Source organism: Ceratotherium simum, chromosome 16 (assembly GCF_057802395.1).
Source record: "Ceratotherium simum simum isolate JZ-2026a chromosome 16, ASM5780239v1, whole genome shotgun sequence".
In the NCBI taxonomy this organism is placed as follows: domain Eukaryota; kingdom Metazoa; phylum Chordata; class Mammalia; order Perissodactyla; family Rhinocerotidae; genus Ceratotherium; species Ceratotherium simum.
The window spans coordinates 17,417,871-17,441,837 of NC_141915.1; the positions used below are offsets into that span (position 1 = coordinate 17,417,871).

Below are 23,967 nucleotides of genomic sequence, written 5' to 3' on the forward strand. Positions count from 1 at the left end.
ATTTGACAGCAGAAATTAGGAAAACAAACTCCCAGGTATCTGTATCCATTTGGCACAGTGCAAGGAACACAGCAGGCACTTGAATTCTTGCATATTTTTTCCAAAAGAAATTCTAAGTTCACTATATTTAAGTTCGAGTTGCCTTATAAAGTAGTGGGCCAGAAAATCTAAGTTACTGCATGGATTAGGGAAAATGATGAGCTTTAAAAAAGTCATAAATACTTTATATAAACTCTGTGATTAAGAATTTCAAAAATTACAAAGACAGTGGAGAGATGAAGAGCCAGACTGCGTGGCTTTTGAATGCTGGCTCTACCACTTATTAGCTATCTGACATTAGGCAAATTACTCTGTGCCTCAGTTTTCTCATCTGTAAAAGGGCAATGATAAAAAAAAAATGCTTGTTGAGAGGATTTAAGAAGAATAACACATATATAAACAGTGATTAAAACAGGACCTGGTACATAATAAGCACTAAGTATTTTTTGCTATTATTACAGTAGTTTCTCAAGAACTATGGACTAATCCTAAATCTAAGCATAAAATTGATATAAATTTCCAGAATAACTCACTGTTCGGGTAAAATCTATTAATTATAAAGTATGCATTTATTTTGTTAACAAATGTATATGGAAGCGCCCCTGGAGTGTTCCGGATCAGACAGGGGTTACAAAGATAAGGCACTAACCTCCAGAGATCTTACTTTGATAAAGATAGACAACACATAGGCCTACGGGCATCTTGGTAAAGTGGTCCCAAAGTCACAAAAGAGGGAGTGGTTAACTATACTTGGGTTAATATCTCCTTGTCCAATACAGTGGTTTGGTTGACTCTTCTCATCAAGGCCTTTTAGTACATCAAAGGGCACATAAATAAGATATTTAAGGGGCCAGCCTGGTGGCGTATTGGTTAAGTTCGCACGCTCTGCTCGGCGACCCAGGGTTTGCAGGTTTGATCCCGGGCGTGGACATACACACAGCTTATCAGGCCATGCTGTGGCAGGTGTCCCACATAAAATAGAGGAAGATGGGCACAGATGTTAGCTTAGGGCCAATCTTCCTCAGCAAAAAAGAGGAGGATTGGCAACAGATGTTAGCTCAGGGCTAGTCTTCCTCAGCCAAAAAAAAAAAAAAAAAAAAAAGGATATTTAAAAACCCAGGCAGTATAATATGAAAATAAATAATTCTATTGCCAAGCTCAACAAACTAGTTTTCTGTTAATAGCCTTACTGAAGAAAACATCAATTAAACAAACTACTAAATTAAGTGCAAAAGAGTAGACAATTTATTGATTAGTTTGTTTAAAATAATGACTTTTTGCAAAAATACTTATATAGAGAGCTTATTATGAACCATGTACTGTTCTGAATACCACAAGGATGCCACAAGAGAAGAAAATTACAGGCCAATATTCCCAATGAACACAGATGCAAAAATCTTCAACAAAATATTAGCAAACCAAATTTGACAATACATTAAAAGGATCATACACCATGATCAAGTGGGATTTATTCCAGAGATGCAAAGATGGTTCAACATCCACAAATCAGTCAATGTGATATACCACATTAACAAAATGAAGGAAAAAAATCATATGATCATCTCAATAGATGCAGAAAAAGCACTTGACAAAATTCAACATCCATTTATGATTAAAACTGTCAACAAAGTGGGTATAGAGGGAATATTCCTCAACATAATAAAGGCCATATACGACAAGACCACAACTAACATCATACTCAATGGTGAAAAGTTGAAAGTTTTTCCTCTAAGATCAGGAACAAGACAAGGATGCCCATTCTTGCCACTTTAATTCAACAGAGTATTGGAAGTCCTCGCCAGAGCAATTAGGCAAGAAAAAGAAATAGAAGGCATCCAAATTCGAAAGAAGTAAAACTGTCACTATTTGCAGATGACATGATATTATATATAGAAAACCCTAAAGGATCCATCAAAAAACTGTTAGAACTAATACACGAATTCAGTAAAGTTGCAGGATACAAAATCAATACACAAAAACCTGTTGCATTTCTATACACTAATAATGAACCATCAGAAAGAGAAATTAAGAAAATAATCCCATTTACAATTGCATCAAAAAGAATAAAATAGCTAGGAATAAATTTAGCCAAGGAGGTGAAAGATTGGTATAGTGAAAACTACAAGACATTAATGAAAGAAACTGAAGAAGACACAAATAAATGGAAAGATATTCCATGCTCATGGATTGGAAGAACACTGTTAAAATGTCCATACTACTCAAAGCAATATACAGATTCAATGAAATCTCTATCAAAATTCCAATGGCATTTTTCGCAGAAATAGAACAAACAATCCTAAAATTTGTATGGAACCATAAAAAGACCCCAAATAGCCAAAGCAATCTTGAGAAAGAAGAACAAAGCTGGAGGCATCATGCTTTCTGATTTCAAACTATATTACAAAGCTATAGTAATTAAAACAGTATGGTATTGGCATAAAAACAGACACATAGATCAATGGAACAGAATAGAGAGCCCAGAAATAAATTTACACATAAATGGTCAATTAATTGAATGTACAATGTGGAAAGGACAGTCTCTTCAACAGATGGTGTTGGGGAAGTCAGAAAGCCACATGCAAAAGAATGAAACTGGACCACTTTTTTACACCATACACAAAAATTAATTTGAAATGGACTAAAGACTTGAACATAAGATCTGAAACCATAAAACTAGAAGAAAACATGGGCTACCACTTCCTGACATTGGTTTCGGAGATGATTTTTCGAATCTGAATCAAAAGCAAAGGCAACAAAAGCAAAATAAACAAGTGGGACTACAGCAAAGGAAACCATCAACAAAATGAAAAGGCAACCTACTGAATGGGAGGAAATATATCTGCAAATCATGTCTGATAAGGGGCTAATATCCAAAATATATAAAAAACTCACATAACTCAATAGCAAAAAGACCAACAATTCAGTTAAAAAATGGGCAGAACATCTGAATAGGCATTCTTCTAAAGACATACAGATGGCCAACAGGCACATGAAAAGATGCTCTACATCACTAATTATCAGGGAAATGCAAATCAAAACCACAATGAGAAATCACCTCACATCTGTTGAATGGCTATTACCAAAAAGACTAGAAATAACAAGTGTTGGTAAGGATGTGGAGAAAAGGGTACCCTTGTGCACTGTTGGTGGGAATGTAAACTGGTGTAGCCACTATGGAAAATAGTACGGAGGTTCCTCAAAAAAATTAAAAGTAGAACTACCATATGGTCCAGCGATTGCATTCCTGGGCATATATCCCAGAGAAATAAAAACTTATGTTTACACAAAAACTTGGACACGAATTTTTAGAGCAACTTCATGTGTAATAGCCAAAAGCTGGAAACAGCCTAGATGTCCTTCAGTGGGTGAATGGTTAAACAAACTGCAGTACATTCATACCATGGAATATTACTCAGCAGTAAAAAAGAATGAGCTAGCAACACATGCAACAACCTGGATGAATCTCCAGAGAATTACACTGAGTGAAACAAGTCAATCTTAAAAGGTTACATGCTGTATGATTCCACGTACAGACAAACAATTCTTGAAATCACAAAATTATAAAAATGGAAAACAGATTAGTGATTGCCAGGAGCTAATGAAGCGGGGTGGAAGGTGGGAGGGAAGTGGGTGTAGCTATAAAAGGGCAACATGAGAGATCCTTGTGGTGATGGATAAGCTCTGACGTATATCAATGTCATTATCTTGGTTGTGATATAATGTTGTAATTTTAGAAGATGTTACCATTGGGTGAAATGCTTGTGAATCTACAATTAACTCAAATATAAAGCTAAAAATTAAAAAACCAAAGTGTTGACCATGTACTAAACAACAACAACAACCCAAGTTCAAGTTAAATTGAAAATAAAGACATAAACATTAAGTAGTATACAACTGTGAAGCAGTGTTTTAAAAAAAGAGAAAAACTATTCTGTAGAAAATAGATTTCTATCTACCTAAACTCAATGAATCTGTCTAGAGAGAAATGTAAAAATATAAAGCTAAGCATTTCACACAAACCATCAGAAAATCAGGCAGGTATACTTCATTATTACCATTACCTGTTTTCTGTAAGATTTGAAGATATAATAGTATTTCTGTTGTATCTGTTCTCAACCAAAGATGTCAGAGCTGAAGTTCACTAGGTAATAAACTTGCCTAACCACTAACCTTTGGTTAGAAAATAAATTCATTATACTTTGTATTCAAAGACAATGTTCCTGAAGAAGTGAGATTGAAATGGCCACTAAGGAACAACTTTCTATGTCATTACATAGAAAGAAAATTCTCTGATGTTGTAATAGCACACAGATATAACCCTTGTTTTATGTAATGAGTACTTTCCTTAAAAGGTATACTTTCTGAAAATGACATTTTGGCCAATTTAAATCATATTTTAAATGTAATAAGACTGTTCTATTTATATGAATCAAATTAAAAATCTTATAGACTAAATACGCCTCTATTTTCCATTTTTGGTATAAAACTAGATTTTCAATAATAGGTTTTCTTAAAAGGATACATTTTCATTGAGACAGATCATTTTATATATTGGAAATTGACAATTTTTCCTCATATTATGGTAATTTAATAGCATCATCTGAACTGCAGTCAAAGAAAACAGTTTGCTGGATTCCCCTTTCTTAAAAAAGAAAACTAAAATTATAACCCCAAATATCCTACCCTACAGAGGAAGGGGCCCCTCTCCCCCTGGTATACAGTCATGCGGCACATAACAACGGGGATATGTTCTGAGAAATGTGTCACTAGGCTATTTTGTCATTGTGCAAACATCTAGACAAACCCAGACGGTATAGCCTACTAGACATCTAGGCTATATGGTACTAATCTTATGGTACCACGGTCATATACGAGTCTGTTGCTGACCAAAACATCATTATGTGGCGCATAACTGTAGTGGCATAAACAGAGGAAGGCCAGTGATTTTTAAATTTCTTCTTAGATTGCCCAAAGTCTCCAAGTCCTTACTCATTTAGCTAAGACTTCCACTGAATAAATACCATTCATTAAAAGCATCCTGGACAGTGTGGATACAATTCAACAACAGAGTGGCTCCATAAAGATGGCATAATCTGGTAAAAGTTGAATTTAAAATTGCTTTCCTTTGGAGTATAACATATATAATCAAGTGGAATGATTATATGAAGTACTTAAACAAGTACTTCATAATAGCCCAAAGGCACTCCACAGTCATCTAAAGTCTGTAATTAAGCAACAAGTTTCTGTTTCTCTCAAGACCAATTTAAACTAGCTGAAAACAATGAGCCAAATTTCATCACCAATTATTGTACCGAGGAATCACTACAGCCGCATTTAAATAGTAATTCTCTCTTAAAAAAATAATTCATTTCCCCCAACACACATACTGCAAATGGCACAAATTTCAAGAATAAAAATGGGATTTCAAGCATATATTTTAAAGCAATTTAAACCAACAAAATGTAATAACCTGGCAAAATCACTTAGGTAACACCTAATTAGAATCCTTTTAAACGAGTAGGTAAATAAGTAAATAAAGAAGTAAATGAGAAAACAAACAAGTATATAATAAAACGTAAAAATCGACCCCTTTGTAAACCACAATGATGAGGCTGTCACCAATCAACCAAATCATTTACATCAGGCATTGCAGTGATGCAGTCTTTCATTTACTTATAGTTAACCAGAGAGACCCTTAAGGCCTATGTCATACTTATTTCTACATAAATATCTCTTAAAACATGCTAACTGAATACAATTTAGCTGCAGTAGGATACAAAAAGCTGTTTTAGTGCTAACAGATATTTATTTTACAGATAACATTTGGAAAACACAGAAAAACATAGATGAAAGTAGAAACCATTTGTAACCTTTCTTCCATTAACATTAATATTGTGGCATATTTCCTTCCAGTCTGGGTAGACCAAGGAGTATCTTTACATGCTTTTTTCATAGTTTATTTAGCATAGAAATTTTGTTTTATAATTACATGAAGTTACTTAAGGACAAAAAGTTAAGCATCTGACAGACTCAGAATTCTACCTAGTTCAGGGAGAGGAAAAAAGAGAAAAATAAAAGCTAAGTTATTAGCACTGAGATCTTGGAAAGTCACTTTTTCCATTTTTTTAAATTAGTAGACTTTTTTTTGTGTGTGTGAGGACGACTAGCCCTGAGCTAACATCTGATGCCAATCCTCCCCTTTTTTCTTGAGGAAGATTGGCCCTGGGCTAACATCCATGCCCATCTTCCTCTACTTTATATGGGACGCTACCACAGCACGGCTTAGCAAGCGGTGTGTTGGTACGTGCCCGGGATCCGAACCTGCGAACCGCGGGCCACCGCGGCGGAGTGCGCGCACTTAACCGCTGCGCCACCGGGCCGGCCCCAGTAGACTTGTTTTTTTAGAACAGTTTTAGGTATACAGAAATATTCTTCAGAGAGTACAGAGTTCCCATATACCCATTCTCCCCCACCTATTATTAACATCTTTCAGTGGGATACATTTGTTACAATTGATGAACCAATATTGATATGTTATTATTAAATAAAGTTCATAGTTTACATTAGGGTTCACTCTTTGTGTTGTATAGTCTATAGGTTTTGACAAATGCATTATATCACGTATACAGTGTCACATAGAATAGTTTCACTGCTCTAAATATCCCCTGTGCTCCATCTGTTCATTATTCCTCCTCTTCCCACCCTGAATCCCTGGTAACAACTGATCTTTCTACTGTCTAGTTTTGCCTTTTGTCATATAGTTGGAATTATACAGTATGTAGCCGTTTCAGACTGGCTTCTTTTATGAATTTAAAGGTCCTCCATGCCTTTTGGGGCTTGATAGCTTATTTCCTGTATCACTGAATAATATTCCACCGTATGGATATACTACAGTTTGTTTATCCATTCACTTACTGAAGGACATCTTGGTTGCTTCCAATTTCTGGCAATTATGAGTAAAGCTGCTATAAACATTCATATGCAGGTTTTTGTTTAGACATAAGTTTTCAATTGACTTAGGTAAATACCTAGGAGTGTGACTGCTGGATTATATGGTAAGATATTATTTAGTTTTTTAAGAAAACAGCCAAACTGGCTTCCAAAGCGGCTGTACCATTTTGTATTCCCATTAGCAATGAGTGAGAGTTCCTATTGCTCCACATCCCTGCCAACATTTGGTGTTTTCAGTGTTTTGGATTTTAGCCATTCTAATAGGTGTGTAGTGGTATCTAGTTGTTTTAATTTGCAATTCTCTACTGACATGATGTTGAACACATTTTCATATGCTTATTGGCCATCTGTATAACTTCGCAGATAAAAGGTGGGCAAAGATATGAACAGATACTTTGTTGAGTTTTAAGAGTTCTTTGTATATTTTCAATAACAATTCTTTATCAGATATGTGTTTTGCAAATATTTTCTTCCAGTCTGTGGTTTGTCTTTTCATTGTCTTGATAGTGTCTTTGGCAGAGTAGAGGTGTTTAATTTTAATGAAGTCCATCTTATCAATTTTTTCTTTCACAGATGGTGTTTTTTAGTGTTGCACCTAAAAACTCATTGCCAAACCTAATGTCACCCAGATTTTCTCCTATGTTATAGGAGAAAATTGTATTTTACATTTAGGTCTATGATCTGTTTTGAGTTATTTTTGGGAAAGGTGTATGGTCAGTGTCTATATTTGTTTTTCTGCATGTGGATATCCAATTGCTCTAGCACCATTTGTTGAAAAGACTATCTTTTCTCCATTGAATTGCTTTTGCTCCTCTGTCAAATATCAGCTGACTATATTTGTGTGGGTCTATTTCTGGGTAAACTATTCTGTTCCACTGATCTATTTGTCTATTCTTTCACCAATACCACACTGCCTTGACTACATAAAACATATAACATATATACAACAGGAAGTCAAGTATAAATGGGGAAGAAGTTTTTGTTTCTTTTTTTTTCCCTCTCAAAGTATTTTAAACCAAACATTTGGTCCAAAAGAAAAATTTTTTTTAATGTCAACAAATTTGTTCAACTATAGCAGAAACAGAAAGCTTAAGACAGAATGAGGGTTGCAGTTTCCATTTGCTATTCTTTAAATAAATGGTTTAAAAAGATTGAAAATCCTGAAAAACTACCTGAATCATAAAAAATCTACGAAATATTAAGGAAATATTTTCTAATTTGTTTCTGAAACCTGTAAAAAATAACTCGTATCAATATAAACTAATCTGCTTACATAAACAAAAATGGAACTATATTTTTCATTTTATGTATGTTTCTCTCTCATATACTTATAACTCAGAAAACAATTCTTTCATAAATGTAATCATAGAAATTCAATACTAGCAATAATGACATTCATGAAACCATAAAGAAAATTGCTAGCTGTTCTCTCTTACACCCTAGAACCCTGGTTCTAGTCAAGGCTCAAGCACTTGGCTGCATGAACTCACTACGTGGAGTTGTCACAAGGCTCAAAGGGATAATGTAAACAAAAGTATCTTGTAAACTGTATAAGCCTACAGATGTATGGTTGATATAGATCAAGGCACTTTCATATCCCATAGTCTCTCTCTTGCTCTGGAATCCCCTCTTCTGATTCTCAACATAAATTGCTTATATTTCAAAGTTCAGCTCAAAAGTCACATCCTTTGTGAAGCCTTCCCCATTCCATCTATACATCCAGGCAGAACTAATTCTCTTTATACTATAATATTATGCCTTCATAGCCCTTTGCTCTTTATCAATTCATTTAGGAATATAACAAGCACTTAAGATATGTTGGACACTGTATTATGCACTGGAGGAAAAATGCCTTAAATTTGTAAAGCTTACAAAGTTTTTTCACATACATTATCTCATTTAATACTTTTAAAAATATAATATTTCACACAATATCATAATTATATGTTTATTATTCCTCCAACTAGAATGAATTCCCAAGGGGCAGAGACTGAGTCTGATTCATCTTTGATTCCCTAGAGTTTAGTACAGTACTTAGCACACAGGAGACACTTATTAAATGCTTGATAAATGAATGAATAAATGAGTAACAGACACTTGTTGGATTAATAAAATATCAATCAGAGTTAACACTGAAATAATCCTTATAAATTTCTACAGGGGGTGGGAAGTAGGATATATATATGATATTATGCAAACATACATCTGGAGAGAGAAAATTCCTCACTATAGCAGAGCACCTCCAAGTGAAGTTTTACTGTTCAACAAAGCCATGTACCAACTGAAGATGGATGTGCTTTCACTACAGCTCCAAGTGAAAAAAAACGAGTTCTGTATAAAAGTTCCTATGTCATTCTGCTTTGTAAAACTGGACATTATTACATGAATATAAAAATAAGCAAAGTATTGTTCAGGGTAATACTAATTTGCTTTGTCATCTTTCAATATGGCAGACAACCGCACCATCTGAGACAAATGGAGCTTTGATATGTAATTTTAAAATATCCTATCGGGCCGGCCCCGTGGCTTAGCGGTTAAGTGCGTGCGCTCCGCTGCCGGCGGCCCGGGTTTGGATCCCGGGTGCGCACCGAGGCACCACTCCTCCAGCCATGCTGAGGCCGCGTCCCACATACAGCAACTAGAAGGATGTGCAACTATGACATACAACTATGTACTGGGGCTTTGGGGGAAAAATAAATAAATAAAATCTTAAAAAAAAAAAAATATCCTATGAATGGAATGATAGATACATAGTGAAATCATCAGATGCTACCAGTCCTCACAGGCTAAAAATTCAATTCCCTATTGAATTTCTATTATACAAATGACCCAATGTAGGTAAGGGATGTATCTCAAGATCTGCATATTCCCAAATTTATGGCTACTACTATTACATGTAGTTTCTTCCATAAACTGTTTTCCTACTTAGGAACATCACTTTCTTAGGATCACTTCACTATCATCTTTATAATGGTGTTTTCTCCTTGGAGTGATGTTTCACAAAGAAACAAAGTATACGTATGAGTGTATATAAATCATTTCATGGTAGTTACCAAGTAAATAACAACAAGCAGCAAATATGAAGTTAGAAGTGAGGCTGAAGTGTAAATGCTGTTGTCCACACAGGTCAGACGTACTCATTAGCCAAGTGACTTCCTCAACACCAGCTCCACAGCACATAACTTTCAAGTATGTATCTCAAACTATACATCATGAATCTTCGGGTTCATAAATAGTTGAGAAAGCTAATGCCAAATCCTGAATGACAAGAGTCTACTATATCATCCCATTTACAGATGTTATAATCTGATCATTATTTAATTGGCATCATATGCTACTTATTGTATATTAAAAAATACACATACAACTATACCAATAACTTTTGGGATAAAACCACTCCTTGTAAAGGTCACTAAATTATGGTGATCATATCTCTCATACTTTTCAAATACATTCATGGTCAGTTAATACAATTAGAAGTTCGTTTCATGATGACTATCCTGGCATCAAAAGTATTCCAAATTCTATTTAAGAAATGTAAATTGACAGTGCATATAAAAGGTTTTCTCTTTTAATATTTGCTTTTCTTACTCTACAACCCTCATTATGTTCTGCTTTATACAAAAATGCCTCACAGTTTACAAAGCATTTTTACATGCATTATCTTAGCAACTCTGTGAAGTAGATACCATAAGAATCATCTTAGAGAGGCAGTACAGTATTGCAGAAGCAACACAATCAGAGGGCTTGGGTTTGAATCTCAGCTTTTACTAGCTGTGTGACCTCAGAGAAATTTGGCTAAAATTGGGAAATAAACAAAAAGTTAAACCATTTTATTGTTTTTAAAATGCCTACCTAAAATATTTCTGCAACTACAACTCTGGATCACCCAAATGACAAGCCCGGTGAATTACAAAAATTCAAAATATCAATAATCTAAAATAGCCTAAGAAATGTCTCTGTTAGCAGAGAAAAGGTAAGCCTCCAATTGAGAATATAATAATTCTTTACTCATTCATGGACATATTTATACTTACGTGTAAAATTACAACACAAATATGTGTACCATCTCAGATAACAACTCAATCATATCTGCTAAATAGTCAATGGAATGAAAACAAAACAACAAATTCTCAACAATAACTGTAATTGATCCTGTTTATTTAAGTGTGACTTGCTTTATACAACAGTCTAGTATTTGAAAAGTTATGTGAAACAAATTCTTTAGATTTTTAGAGTGCTTTTAATTTTGTACAATGCCTTAATGCTTAAGCCATTCTCCCCTAAAATCATGTAACATAAAGGGACAGCTACTATCCCATTTTAATGATGAAAAAAATAGACACAGAGAGGCCAGTTCACTTGATTTTCAGGGAAGTGAAAAGCAACTGATCTTTTAATTCTCAATAGCATTACGCCATGCTGGCTCCTCAATACAAGGAAAATGAAATTTTAAATAAGCAAATCACAGGGAAGACAGCATGATGTGGGACAAATAATGGAAATAGGTTAGGAAACGTGGGTTTAGTAAGAGCTATACTATTGAATAGTTATGAGACCTTGGCCTATGTCCTTTCTGAATCTTGTTTCCTATCTGTAAATAAGAGAGATGCCTGACAAAGACTTTTATTATATACCATGTAAGAATTTGATTTTTAAAAGGAATTTCATGTTAAAAGGAATTTCATGGCAAATTCATTTTGCAAAGCAAAAAATTAATTCATCACATTAATAATACCCCCTTTAGTTCTCAAAATCAGATTTCATATATATATGAAATATATATCAGATCTCATATATATATGAAATATATATCAGATCTCATATATATATATGAAATATATATCAGGTCTCATATATATATGAAATATATATCAGATTTCATATATACATATATATATATATATATCATCTGGACCAATATCTTGCACATAGTATGTATTCAATGAATATTTGAGGAATAAGTAAATGAATGAAACAGGTTTTCTACATTGGGGCACACATGTATATACACATGTATATGACATGCATTTGTTATACCACAAATAAATATTAAGTGTCTACGATAAAACAGGAACTGGAGACCCAACACTGCCAAGAACTAGACTAACCAGGTCCCTACCCTCATGAAGTTTACATTCAAAGAGAGTAAAACAATAAAAAAGTAAACAAAAAGAACAAATCATTAAAGATTCTCATAAATGCTATGAAAGAAACAAAAAAAGTGCCCTGCTAAAGATAAAAAAGGAGGGTCTATTTCAGACAAGAGAGTTAGAAAAGGCCTCTTGGAAGAGGTGACAAACGAGCCTAGACCCTAAAGACGTCAATGAATAAGCCATATGAAAAGCTAAGAGAAGAATATTCTAATTTTTATTTATTTATTTATTTTCCCGCCCTAAAGCCCCAGTAGATAGTTGTACGTCATAGCTGCACATCCTTCTAGTCGCTGTATGTGGGACGCGGTCTCAGCATGGCCGGAGAAGCGGTGCGTCGGTGCGCGCCTGGGATCCGAACCCGGGCCGCCAGTAGCGGAGCGTGTGCACTTAACCGCTAAGCCACAGGGCTGGCCCATAAGAGAAGAGTATTCTAAGTAGATAAAATGTAAGTACAAAGAGGCTGAGAAGGGACAAGGCTTGATTTCTTTGGGAAAGAAAATGAACAGAGGCCAGTATGGCTGGTACCTAGTAAGTAAAGGGAGAGAGTGATATAGATGAAGAGATGGAGAGATGAAGTTGGAGATTTAGGTAGTAGGTTGATCACGTAGGGCCCTAAATTTAGGCCCATAAAAAGTTGATAATTCATTAGTTGGGGGAGGGAGGGAGGAATGGAATATTAAAGTAAAAGTCCACTTCAATAAATATCACTAGAATAAAAGATTTTGCTTAACCATATTATTTCTATGTTTATGGCTTAGAGCATAGAAGAGAGTGTAGTAAGCCCAACGGAAGTGACTAGGTTGGCTGATAACTTCCCTGGAGCCCTGTATATGCCACATCCTCTTCTGATAACAGACTTTCCAAGTCCACTGGCCACAAGGATGAATTTGTGACAGGCTGGGCCAATCACAGTAACCCATCCCCCTTGGCCCAGGGATATAAATTCAAACACAGCTATAGTCTTATATCTCCAAAAGAAATTAAATTTGTAATTTAAAAATCTTGCCACAAAGAAAACTCCAGCCTGAGATGGATTCACTGGTAAATTCTATCAAACATTTAAGGAAGAAATAAACACCAAACCTGTACAAACTCTTTCAGCAAATAGAAAAGGAGATATTTCCCAACTCATTTAATGGGGCCAATATCACCCTTACACTAAAATCAGACAAAGACATCTCAAGAAAAGAAAACTAAAGATATTTTTCACAAGCATAACGCAAAAATTCTTAATAATATAAATCTAGCAATATAGCAAAAGGATAATAAATATACCATGATAAAGTGGGGTTTATTTTAGGAATCAAGATTGGTTTAATGTTTGAAAATAATCAATGTAATTCACCATATTACAGCAATAAAGAAAAAAACAACTGATCACCTCAATAGATGAAAAAAAAATATGAAAAAATTCAATCCCATTCATGATAAAAACTTTTAGCAAGTAAGAGCCCAGAAGCAATGACACCTCAATGGGAATAAGCACACTTAGCAGCCAGATCTTAGCTTCTGAACCACTCTCCAATCAAAGGAACCAAGGCTGCTTGGAGAAGTGGTTGATTCCAGAGCTGAGGCAGGGAAAATACATGATGAGCCATGAACATTCTGTGGTGCCAAATTGTAAAGAAAGCGCTCAAAAAAGGATGGGGCATGTCAAATGACAGAAGCTAACCTGAAGGAGTGGCCAAAGATGGAACAATTTGAACAGCAAAATAATGACAGTGCTGGTTTATAACCCGCAGCATAAAATAAGTATCTACTGAGTCTACACTGATAAATAAATAATTAAATAAAATAAATGGAGAAGGGGCAGCTCTTCCTTATAAAATTCCAATTAATAAATGTACAAGGACTGATAGAAATAGCAAATCACCAGCAGGCAAATACCACAGGAATAATTAGGGAAGAAAGACTCACTAATGGATGCTAAAATTAGTGGGAAAAGTTTGAGGAGAAACAGGGTATTTGCATAGTCTCAAAGCATCTTCCCCTATATTTATTAATTACAATGGGAAATACAGTAATTTTACAGTGGAGAAACCTGGTAGACACCACCTTAACTAAGCAATCTAGATGAACATTATTAATAATGAGAAATATTGACATGATATATATACCCTGCTAAAATGCTTTAAGAAGGGCCCAACATATCACTGTATGGGCAATTTGCCAAAATCGCATAAGCTCATGACAATAACACTTCAGAGTACTAGTCAGTTATTTTTGTAGAACGTCCCTCAACTTGGGTTTGTCTGATGTTTTTTCATGACAAATTAAGGTTAGGCAATTTTATCACAGATTGGAGGAGACGAAGGAGACATGACAAATAAATGCAATATAGAATCCTGACTTGGATCCAGGAATATAAAAAGAATATTAGTAGAAAAATTGGTGAATGACATCTGCAGTTTAGTTAATATTATTGTACTAATGTTGATTTCCTGATTTTGATAATTGATTTTGATAATTGTACTAAGGTTATGTAAGACAATAACATTAGGAAAGCCGGGTGAAGGGTATACGAGATTCTTTGTACTATTTTTGTAATTTTTCTGTAAGTCTAAAACTATTTTAAAATAAAAGGCTAAAAAACCAACCAACAAAAAACAACTCTCAGCAAAATAGAAAGAGAAAGGTTCTTCTTCAGTCTGATTAAGGGCATGTACAAAAACTCTGTGAATATCAAAGGATACATGATTCCCCCTAAACTACAAAACAAGGCAAGAATATCCACACTAACCACTTCTCTTCAACATTGTGTTGGAGGTCGTATCCGCACAATAAGGGAGGAAGGGGATAAAAGGAATACAGATTGGAAAGGAAGAAATAAAACTATATTCTTAGATAACATAATTATGTACACAGAAAATCTCAAAGGATTTACCAAGAAGCTATTACGACTAATAAGTAAACTTAGCAAGGTCACAGGATGAAAGGTTATATATAATAATCAATTATATTTCTATACTAGAAAAAACAATTTGAAAATTTAAAATTTAAAATTCCATTTACAATCACATCCCAAAACAAGAAATATTTAAAGATAAGTTTAACATAATTTGTGCAAGACTTGTATGTTTAAAACCATAAAACGCTACAAGACATTAAATGAGACCTAAATAAATGGAAAAACATACTGTGTTCCTACATTGGAAGATTTGCTATTGTTAAGATGGCAATTCTCTCCAAATTGTTTTATAGATTCAATGTAATCTTATTTAAAATCACAGCAGCTTTTTTACAATCTGATTGTAAAATTTATATGGAAATGCAAAGGACCCAGAAGAGCCAAACAATTCTGAAAATACAGAACAGTTAGAAGACTTGCATTATCTCATTTGAAGACCTACTATAAAGCTATAGTACTCAAAACAGTAAGCCACTGGCATAAAGATGAACCTATATGGGTCAAAGGAACAAAACAGAGTTCAGAAATAAACCAACTGATATGAGATCAATTAAGTCTCAACAAAAGATGCCAATATAATTCAATGAGGGAAAGGAGTCTTTTCAACAAATGGTGCTGAAACAACAGGCTATCCATGGTAAACAAATGAATCTTGACCCTTAACTCACACCATACACAAAAATGAAGTCAAAATGCTAAAACTATAAAAATTCTGGAAGAAAACAAAGGACAAAATATTTGCAACCTTAGAATAGGTCAAGATTTCTTACGCTGAAAATAAATGAACCATAAAAGAAAAAACTGATAACTGGATTTCAACAAATGTAAAAGCTCTGCTCTTTTGAAAATTCACCATTATGAAAATGAAAAGGCAAGTCACGAGCTCAAGAAAATATTTGCAAAACCTCTATCTGACAAAGGACTTGTGTAAGAGTATAGAAAGAACTCTTACAACTCAATAGTAAGACGACAAAAAGCTCAATTAAAAAATGGGCAAAATATCTGAACAGGCACTTCACTAAAGAAGATGTACAAATGGCCAATAAGCACTTGAAAGGATGCTTATCATTAGTCATCAGAGAAAGGCAAATCAAAACCACAATGAGATACCATTACACATCTAACAGAATGGCTAAAATAGAAGGATTGACAATATCAAATGTTTACAAGGACTTAAAGCAAGCGAAACTCTCAATATGGTATTGATGGGAAGGCAAAAATGGTATAACCACTTTGGAAAACAGTTTGACAGTTTCCTATAAAGTAAACGCATACTTACACTTACCATACAACCCAACAATACAATTCCTAGGTATTTACTCAAGATAAATGAAAACATATGACCACACAAAATTTTGTCCATGAATATTCACAGCACCTTTATTTGTAACAGCCCAAAACTAAAAACAACCCAAATATCCATCAATGGGTGAATGGATAAACAAATACATATATTGAGGTATATCGTACAATGGAAATTATCATTATAGAAAGGAAGCGATTACTGATACAAAAAACAAATAGATGAATCTTAGTAACATTACGCTAAGTGCAAGTAGTATATATTGTATGAATTCATTTATATGCAATTCTGGAAAAGGTAAAACTAATCTATAGTGACAGAGCTGTCTGGGACTGGGGAACAGAGATTGACTACAAAGAAGCATGGTACTTTTTTGGGGTAATAAAAATGTTCTATATCTTGACTGTGGTGGGCAGTTAAAAGAGTATATACATTTGTTAAAACTTACTGAACTGTAAACTTAAAATGGCTACATTTTCATTATAAGTAAATTATACCTTTTATATTTGATTTATGAAAACAATGGTAGCCTTAGACTAACTCCATATAACCTTTCAGTTCACCCCTCCACTGCCATCTCTTGCTCTATATGGGGCTGCCTTTTCAGGGCCATGAGTAAGGCCTGTAATCTGGGAGAGGGTTTGCAGGTAGGCAACAAATGAATGACTTTCTAATATATCCATATTGATAATTTATCAGGAATGATACAGGTAAAAAAAAAAAAAAAGAAAGGTATGTTCGTAAGGTTCAAGTCTCACCTGTTCCCAAAACTATTCTTCATTTGGCAAACACCTACTCATCCTTCAAGACTCAAATCAAATGTTTTACTTCTATAAAGCCCTTTCAGAAGCTTTAGCAGAGTTAAACACTCCTTTTAACGTGATCCTATAGTAGTACACACAAACCTCTCCATATATTAAAGTATTTATTACTTTGAACTATAATTACTTGTTAACATTTCTGTTCTGCCCCAACTCCCACCCTCGCTGAGCTCACTGAAGACAGGGTAGAATGCCACTATGTTCTATTCTCTTCCCTATCTCCAACACCTAGTACAATGCTTTCCATGTCAATAGATGTTCAACAAATGCTTGTTAAAACAACCAAAACTGATACAAAAAACTTATATGCATTCAATAATGCAAAGAAACAGATGGAATCAACTGGAATTTGAGAACTCTCATCTAAAAATAATAAAGGTTATGAATAAATAAACCATTCACTCCACTAACAAAACTCTAAGGAGTAATAAATGAAGAGAATGATTTAAAAACACACTCTGAGTTTTAATAGATAATCAGGGTTAGCTGACATTCATCTATTCCAACATGCCATTTTGACAGTGAAGGGCACCAGAGGGCTGGAGTCTCTGTCACCTAGCTCTAAGTACACAATTCTAGTGTACTAGTCTACTTTTCTATTCTAACGCCACTATGGGCAAGAATGGCTCAATGTAATTAGAGAATTGGTCTACTATACATCAGGCACTGTACTAGGTAAACTTTACACACTTCATCTCTAATCGTTGCAACACTTTGCAAAATAAGGAAGATTTTTCCCGTTTAAAAGACAGTAGACAGCCAGAGGGTTTAAGGCCTTTGCCCCAAAATATACAGTTCACATGAGGATTTGAATTCAGGTCTGTCTGGCTTCAAAGCCCATGCCCTATCCATTGTGCCAATTCAAGGAATAAATCCATTAAGATATCTTAGTCAAGATAAAAGTGGCAAATTAATGAGAGGAAAAATTAAAAAAAAAGTTTAATTCTATAAACCAAGAAGTCAATTATTTATATGTTCTTATGATGTGATGCAATTAAGTGGAATTACATTTAGGAACTGATAAATTATGGATATCTTGACCACTTTGAAATACTGCCAAGGGTCTTTTAAAAATGTCAAAGATTTTTAAGCTGATGTCCTTAATATATCCAGTCTCCAACTCCAGTTGTAACCGTGACATGCCCACAAATCAGACTACTTTCATGAAAACAAACAGTCTCCAAGTATGGATGAAATTCCTCAGCTTAACTCCTTAGCTGGTTCTATATAATTTCAAAGTTCGTCCCTCTTCCTTCAACTCTCTCGTTAGTTTTATTATTCTTGGCAATAAAAAAAAATCTCACCGATTGGTTTCCTATAAATTTGTGAATGAAAATTGCAATTTCTCTTTGCTAGGTTTTCTTTTTAGCTGCCACCTCTGGGGAGGAGGAAGTGTTATTATGATGTGGGCCAAAGACAAATAATTGGCCTAAAATGAGAGGGTAGATGGCAAATAAGTTTCATCTTGTGGACTAATTCTAACTAATTTCTGTCTGGAGCACTATGTAAAGGATTCTGAGGCTGCAGCTGGAGGCACTCAGGAAGGAAACAAAGAAAGAGTAGTTAAGAAAAGTAAGTGGAGAACCAGTAAATTTCAGCGTTACAGTAGCCTAGGTTTTCAAGGAAGGAAAAGATTAACACTATCAAATGAGGTAGAGCAGTCAAACAATATGAAGAATGAAAAACGTCTATTAGATTTGGCACTCAGGAGGTTACCGATGTCCCTAGTGACAACATGCTCAGTAGAGTTGTGAGAGAAGAAGTCAACAGGCTAAGGAGGAAATGAGTACTGACACAAAGATAGAAAGTATATTTATAAATTAGAGAGATAGAGCCAGTATATAGGATGACTGAAGAGTAGAATATTTGATGTAGCAGATAAGGATAGAGACAAAAGCCAGATGAATGCATTGGCTTTCCCAGGAGAAATACTCCATCCTCTAAAAACTCTAGGAAAGGGGTAGAGAAGGGTACTCCTACAAGTAAATTTGTAGGAAAGAGCAAAAAGTTAAAAATTTCAGTGAAGTAGGAGGTAAGGACCTCTGTTTTAGGTGAAGGGACAGGAGAGTCAAGAAGAGAAGAGAGAAAGTTTTGGTAGAGAATGAGAGAGAACTAAACAGAGTTAAGCAAGCAAAAGCTATCGAGCAATACTGAATACCCAGATGAGGTTGGAAATGATGAATTTAAAACAGGGTTAATCTGTATATTGGGTGCTTTTCTCTCGCCCTCAGATATAGGAGAACAGTAGACTGGGGATTGGGTTGGCATTTTACAGGGGCACAGCAGAAAGACAGGAGCAGAGGAAAGGCCAAATGCTGGAAGTATTTCAGTTAGTCAACTATGAGACCTAGGCTAGCTAGGGTAGGAAGAGAGGTTGTAAGAAGAAAAATAGGAGACAAGCTAGTGATGCTGTAGACAGGCTTGAAAGGATAAAGTGTGTTGGTCATAGTCAGAGGCCAGAGTTGAAGATTTCTGAGGTGGTAGAATTACAGATGAGAAGATGAAGGTTGCAGCCCTGGTAAAAGGTGGCTAATTTTCACCTGAAGATGATCGCCAATATTAAAGAAGCCCAGGAAGAGGCTAACCTCCTTCTATTTGTGTACACTTACCTCCTAATCCAAGTTTCTCACCACTACTGAGAATCTCTGAAATTTGTCAGCTTCATTAAAGTGAATATGGAAGACATGCTTTTATTCAAAACGGCAAAATGCTTCTAGAGCAAAAGCACAAATGCTTGGTCAGATACTGACTGTATGACGTTGAACAAATCACAGCTTTTTAAGGCCTCAGGTAACTCAGTCTGTCTATCCTCTTTATTCCTTAATTTCCCATCTATAAAAATAGCAATAATACAATCAGCCCTACATCCTTTAAAAATAAATACGTAGACAGACAAGATCATAAAAGCAGAAGTTCTTTAAGGGGAAAAAAAGAACTTTAAAATACAAAACTAACTCAGATACTTCTTTCAAAAAGGAAAATATAAGGGAGCACTGAAAGAGAACAATTATATAAAGGAAGAAAAATGAATCCAAATAGCAACCAAAGAGCTCATAGGAATGCATTTATAGTCCAGCGAAAAGCAAATAGCTACAACCTTGACACAATTCAAAGTCAGCATTTTCTTCTGACTGACATACTGAGACAGACTCAGGAAAAGACAAGCCAAAAATGAAAGCTACCTTATCCACCATATAGGAAGAGAAATTTCTGTCCTCCATAAGATAAACTGTTATACGCTAACAATATTAATTTTTAGACAAAAAGAGTATTAGGGGGAGCTGGTAAAAACAATTCATTACAAAGTCAATTTTTTAAGTTTGGCATTCATTTATAAATATTGTTTTACTCTTTTTCAAGGAACAAATATGTACTTTTGAAATAAGTTGTAGCAATTTACATAAACATGAAAAAAACAATATTTTATGAAGAATCAAATAAAAAATGCTTCTGCCATAAAAAGTCTGACCCTACTGCACAAAATCAAACTAATTACCTGAGTTACTGAGTATTGAAAAAAACCTCTATTCATGAAAGACCAAAATAAAAAGTACCCTCGCAGCAAATCCAGCCAATTAATTACAAATGGGCTTGATGAAATATTTTATCCCTTGCTGTCCATATCACTTTTAGGTTAATTTAACTATTACTTCTTAATGCTTCTTTTGCTTGGCTGTTAACCTACGTTTTCTCTAATGAAAATGTATTCCTTATATTAAAAAAAAACACTGCCTGAGAATTTTCACTTATCTTTGTGGCAGGAATTAAAAAAAAAAAAATCAAAATATCAGTGTTAGTATGGGTATTGCAGAATGTTTATGTATATGCTACTAACAGGACTCTAAACTAGCAAATCTTTGGAAGGAAATTTGACAATATTATACCAAAAGCTTTAAAAATGAATACATTCTTTAATCCTGTAATTCCAATTCTAGGAACTTATCATAAGGAAATAGTTATGGATATATGCAAAGACTTCAGTATGTGTAACAGTAAAAACTGGAAATAATCCAAAAGGCCAACATTAGGGAAATGGTTACATGAATTACAGTTTATCTGTATTATGGAATATATACACTATTAAAAGTTAAAAGAATTATTCAAAAACAAACAAAAAATCATCAAATAACATAGGAAAAGGCTCACAATTACTGATGAGTAAAAAATGGTTACAGACTCTGTACTAATGAGTGATTCGTCTTTTTTGTGTTGTTGAATTATTAATACTTTCTAAAATAAGTACTATAAAGAATATTTATAGTTTTTCTATTAAAAAAAGTTATTCTAAAAAAATCTTGCCAATTCTTCCTCAAAGCACTTTGCAAATGAAATATGGAAACAATACTGAAAAAAACAGAGAAAGTTTTTCATATTATTTTGTACACATATTTGCATATTTGTCCATAATTTTATATTATCTTATTACCTAACAAGTATTTGTAATTTATACAAAAGATTTATTTTTCAAAAATGTATTTGGAAGCTTTGTATTCTAATATTGAGAGCAAGGACTAAGCCCTTGTTTTTAGTCTCAACAATTCCCCTAATTCATCAGAAGCTCATATTCCATTTTACTTTAAACTTCATCCTGCCCCAGTTTCTCTCGGTATAGAATGAGTACATACAAACTTCTTCACAAGAATGTTGACAGGAATATACAGAAAGTATATTATACACTATATATATATCATATACTATGATATACACATATCATATACTATATATATAAAGTATATATTTGTCTGAGAAACAAAAATGGAAAAACATCTTTTGATTTCCAATCATCTCTTCATTTTTATAACCCTAAACAAATTACTTAAGCTGTGTGTCTCTAAATTGTTGTATTTTTTTCTGTAAATGGACAATATTAAACTCCTGAAGAGTTTTCTTTGAATTATTAAAAGAAACGCAAAACTGGAAATTTTCATATAAAGTTTATAACAATGTATTCTGAAATAATAAAAGATATTAACTTATGTAATTACTCTGGTATACTCTTTTCAGCATCAAAATCATTCCTAAAGTAATTAAACTACTGCATTTCTGTTTAATTTCTTTTTGAAGTAATAAATATAAAAACACTGATGCAATCTAATCTTTATTTTGTGCTCCTTGAGTTATCTTACCCCCTAAATTACTCTGTACCCCAAGAATATTTTAATATAGTTTTGGATGTAATGCAAAATTCTTTTTATGGTGGTCTTTATCAAATACAAAAGGAACTACCAAAGCTATGAATAACTATAAACTAAACATACTCTAGGAAAGACTGCCCCCTTGTGTCAATCAATAATATTCAACAGATTAAGAAAGAACACTTAAAAACTATTTCCAACACTAGAAGCATCCAGACTTCTAAAAAGGTCTTGATCTTTCCATGTTCTAATTTCAACAGCTTATATTTAAAGTGGTGATCTTTAAAGAAAAATGAACAGTACATTAAGCTCATACGGATATGACTAATTTATGACATTCAACAGCAAATATCAGCATAATTCATAACATTTAACTATCATGGATATTAGCTGCTCAAATGCTTAGAGGCTGAGCTCACAGAGATAAGTAATTTTTTGAGCCTTAAGTTCTACAACAAAATACAGAGAAAATAATTAAAGAAACCGTACATTCAGAGAAAAAATAGATGAAGCAGGGATCGAGCATGGTGACTTGCTTTAAAATATATATATATAGTTCATCCAAGTTTTTAGGCATTTTCTTCTGAAATCTTGGGAAATAGATTTTCTTTGGATTTGAGGTATGGCCAATTATCCTTTATAAAGTTTCTTGACATATATTAGTTGGTATCAGGCCATTCAAACATAAGTCAGTATCAGTATTATTACTATTATTATTACTAATAACTTACAGTAGTGGACAAAAGTATGAGAGCAATAGACTTGCTAAAGAAAAGAAACATTAAGGCAATAAAGGACATATTACAGGTAACAATTAAGTGTGAATGCAGATTTTGGATATTTGACAGGGTAGTATCTTTGTTCATTATGGTCAGAACAGTTGCAATTCCATTTCTACCGAATAGGGTCATTAGAAGAATAAAATGAATTAGCAATGATAAAGCACTCACTATAATAAAAACCATAATATGTTTGTTACATAAGTAAATGAATTAATAGGTATAGAAAACTACACAGTGTGCATACATTCAATAATACCTACTTTCGAAGATGGTCATGTTCTTTCAAAAATAGTTCAGTTCTTCTGTTGTTTACTCCAGACCCACTTTTATATGACCTAGAACAAAATGGAGAAAATTTATGAACATTTTTGGCAGATATTACAAAAAAAGATTAAGTGACTGACTCTAGAAATACCCAAAGCAGATAAACTGAGCCTTGCCATTGTTTTGTTTTGTTTTGTTTTTGCTGAGGAAGAGTCACCTTGAGCTAACATCTGTTGCCAATCTTCCTCTTTTTTTTGCTTGAGGAAGATCAGCCCTGAGCTAATATTCATGCCAATCTTCCTCTATTTTTTATGTGGGACACCACCACAGCACGGCTGACGAGTGGCCTAGGTCCACGCCTGGGATCTGAACATGCAAACCCAGGCTGCCAAAGTGGAGTGCACCGAACCTTTAACCACTATGGTACGGAGCCGACCCCAAAACCTCTCCACAGTTTTCAATGAACAATTAAAAGGTATAATCCTTTTCATCTCCTTCTAAAAATGACATCTATTATAAATAGATAAATACGAATGCCTCTCTCATTTAGGCCAAGAGTTTATTATTTTTCAGCAAAATAATCCAACATTCTTAAACAAATAAACAAA

General features: G+C 34.0%; 1 protein-coding gene across 2 annotated transcripts in view; it reads right to left on the reverse strand.

The window, feature by feature from the left end:
• Positions 1 to 23,967, reverse strand: part of GOSR1 (golgi SNAP receptor complex member 1) — a 50,597-nt gene that overhangs the window by 13,689 nt on the left and 12,941 nt on the right. For both annotated transcript variants that reach the window (XM_004433340.3, XM_014789725.2), the window contains exon 6: positions 23,356 to 23,430. In XM_004433340.3, coding sequence (XP_004433397.1) covers positions 23,356 to 23,430 — 75 coding nt within the window. The remainder of the gene's footprint in view (positions 1 to 23,355; positions 23,431 to 23,967) is intronic.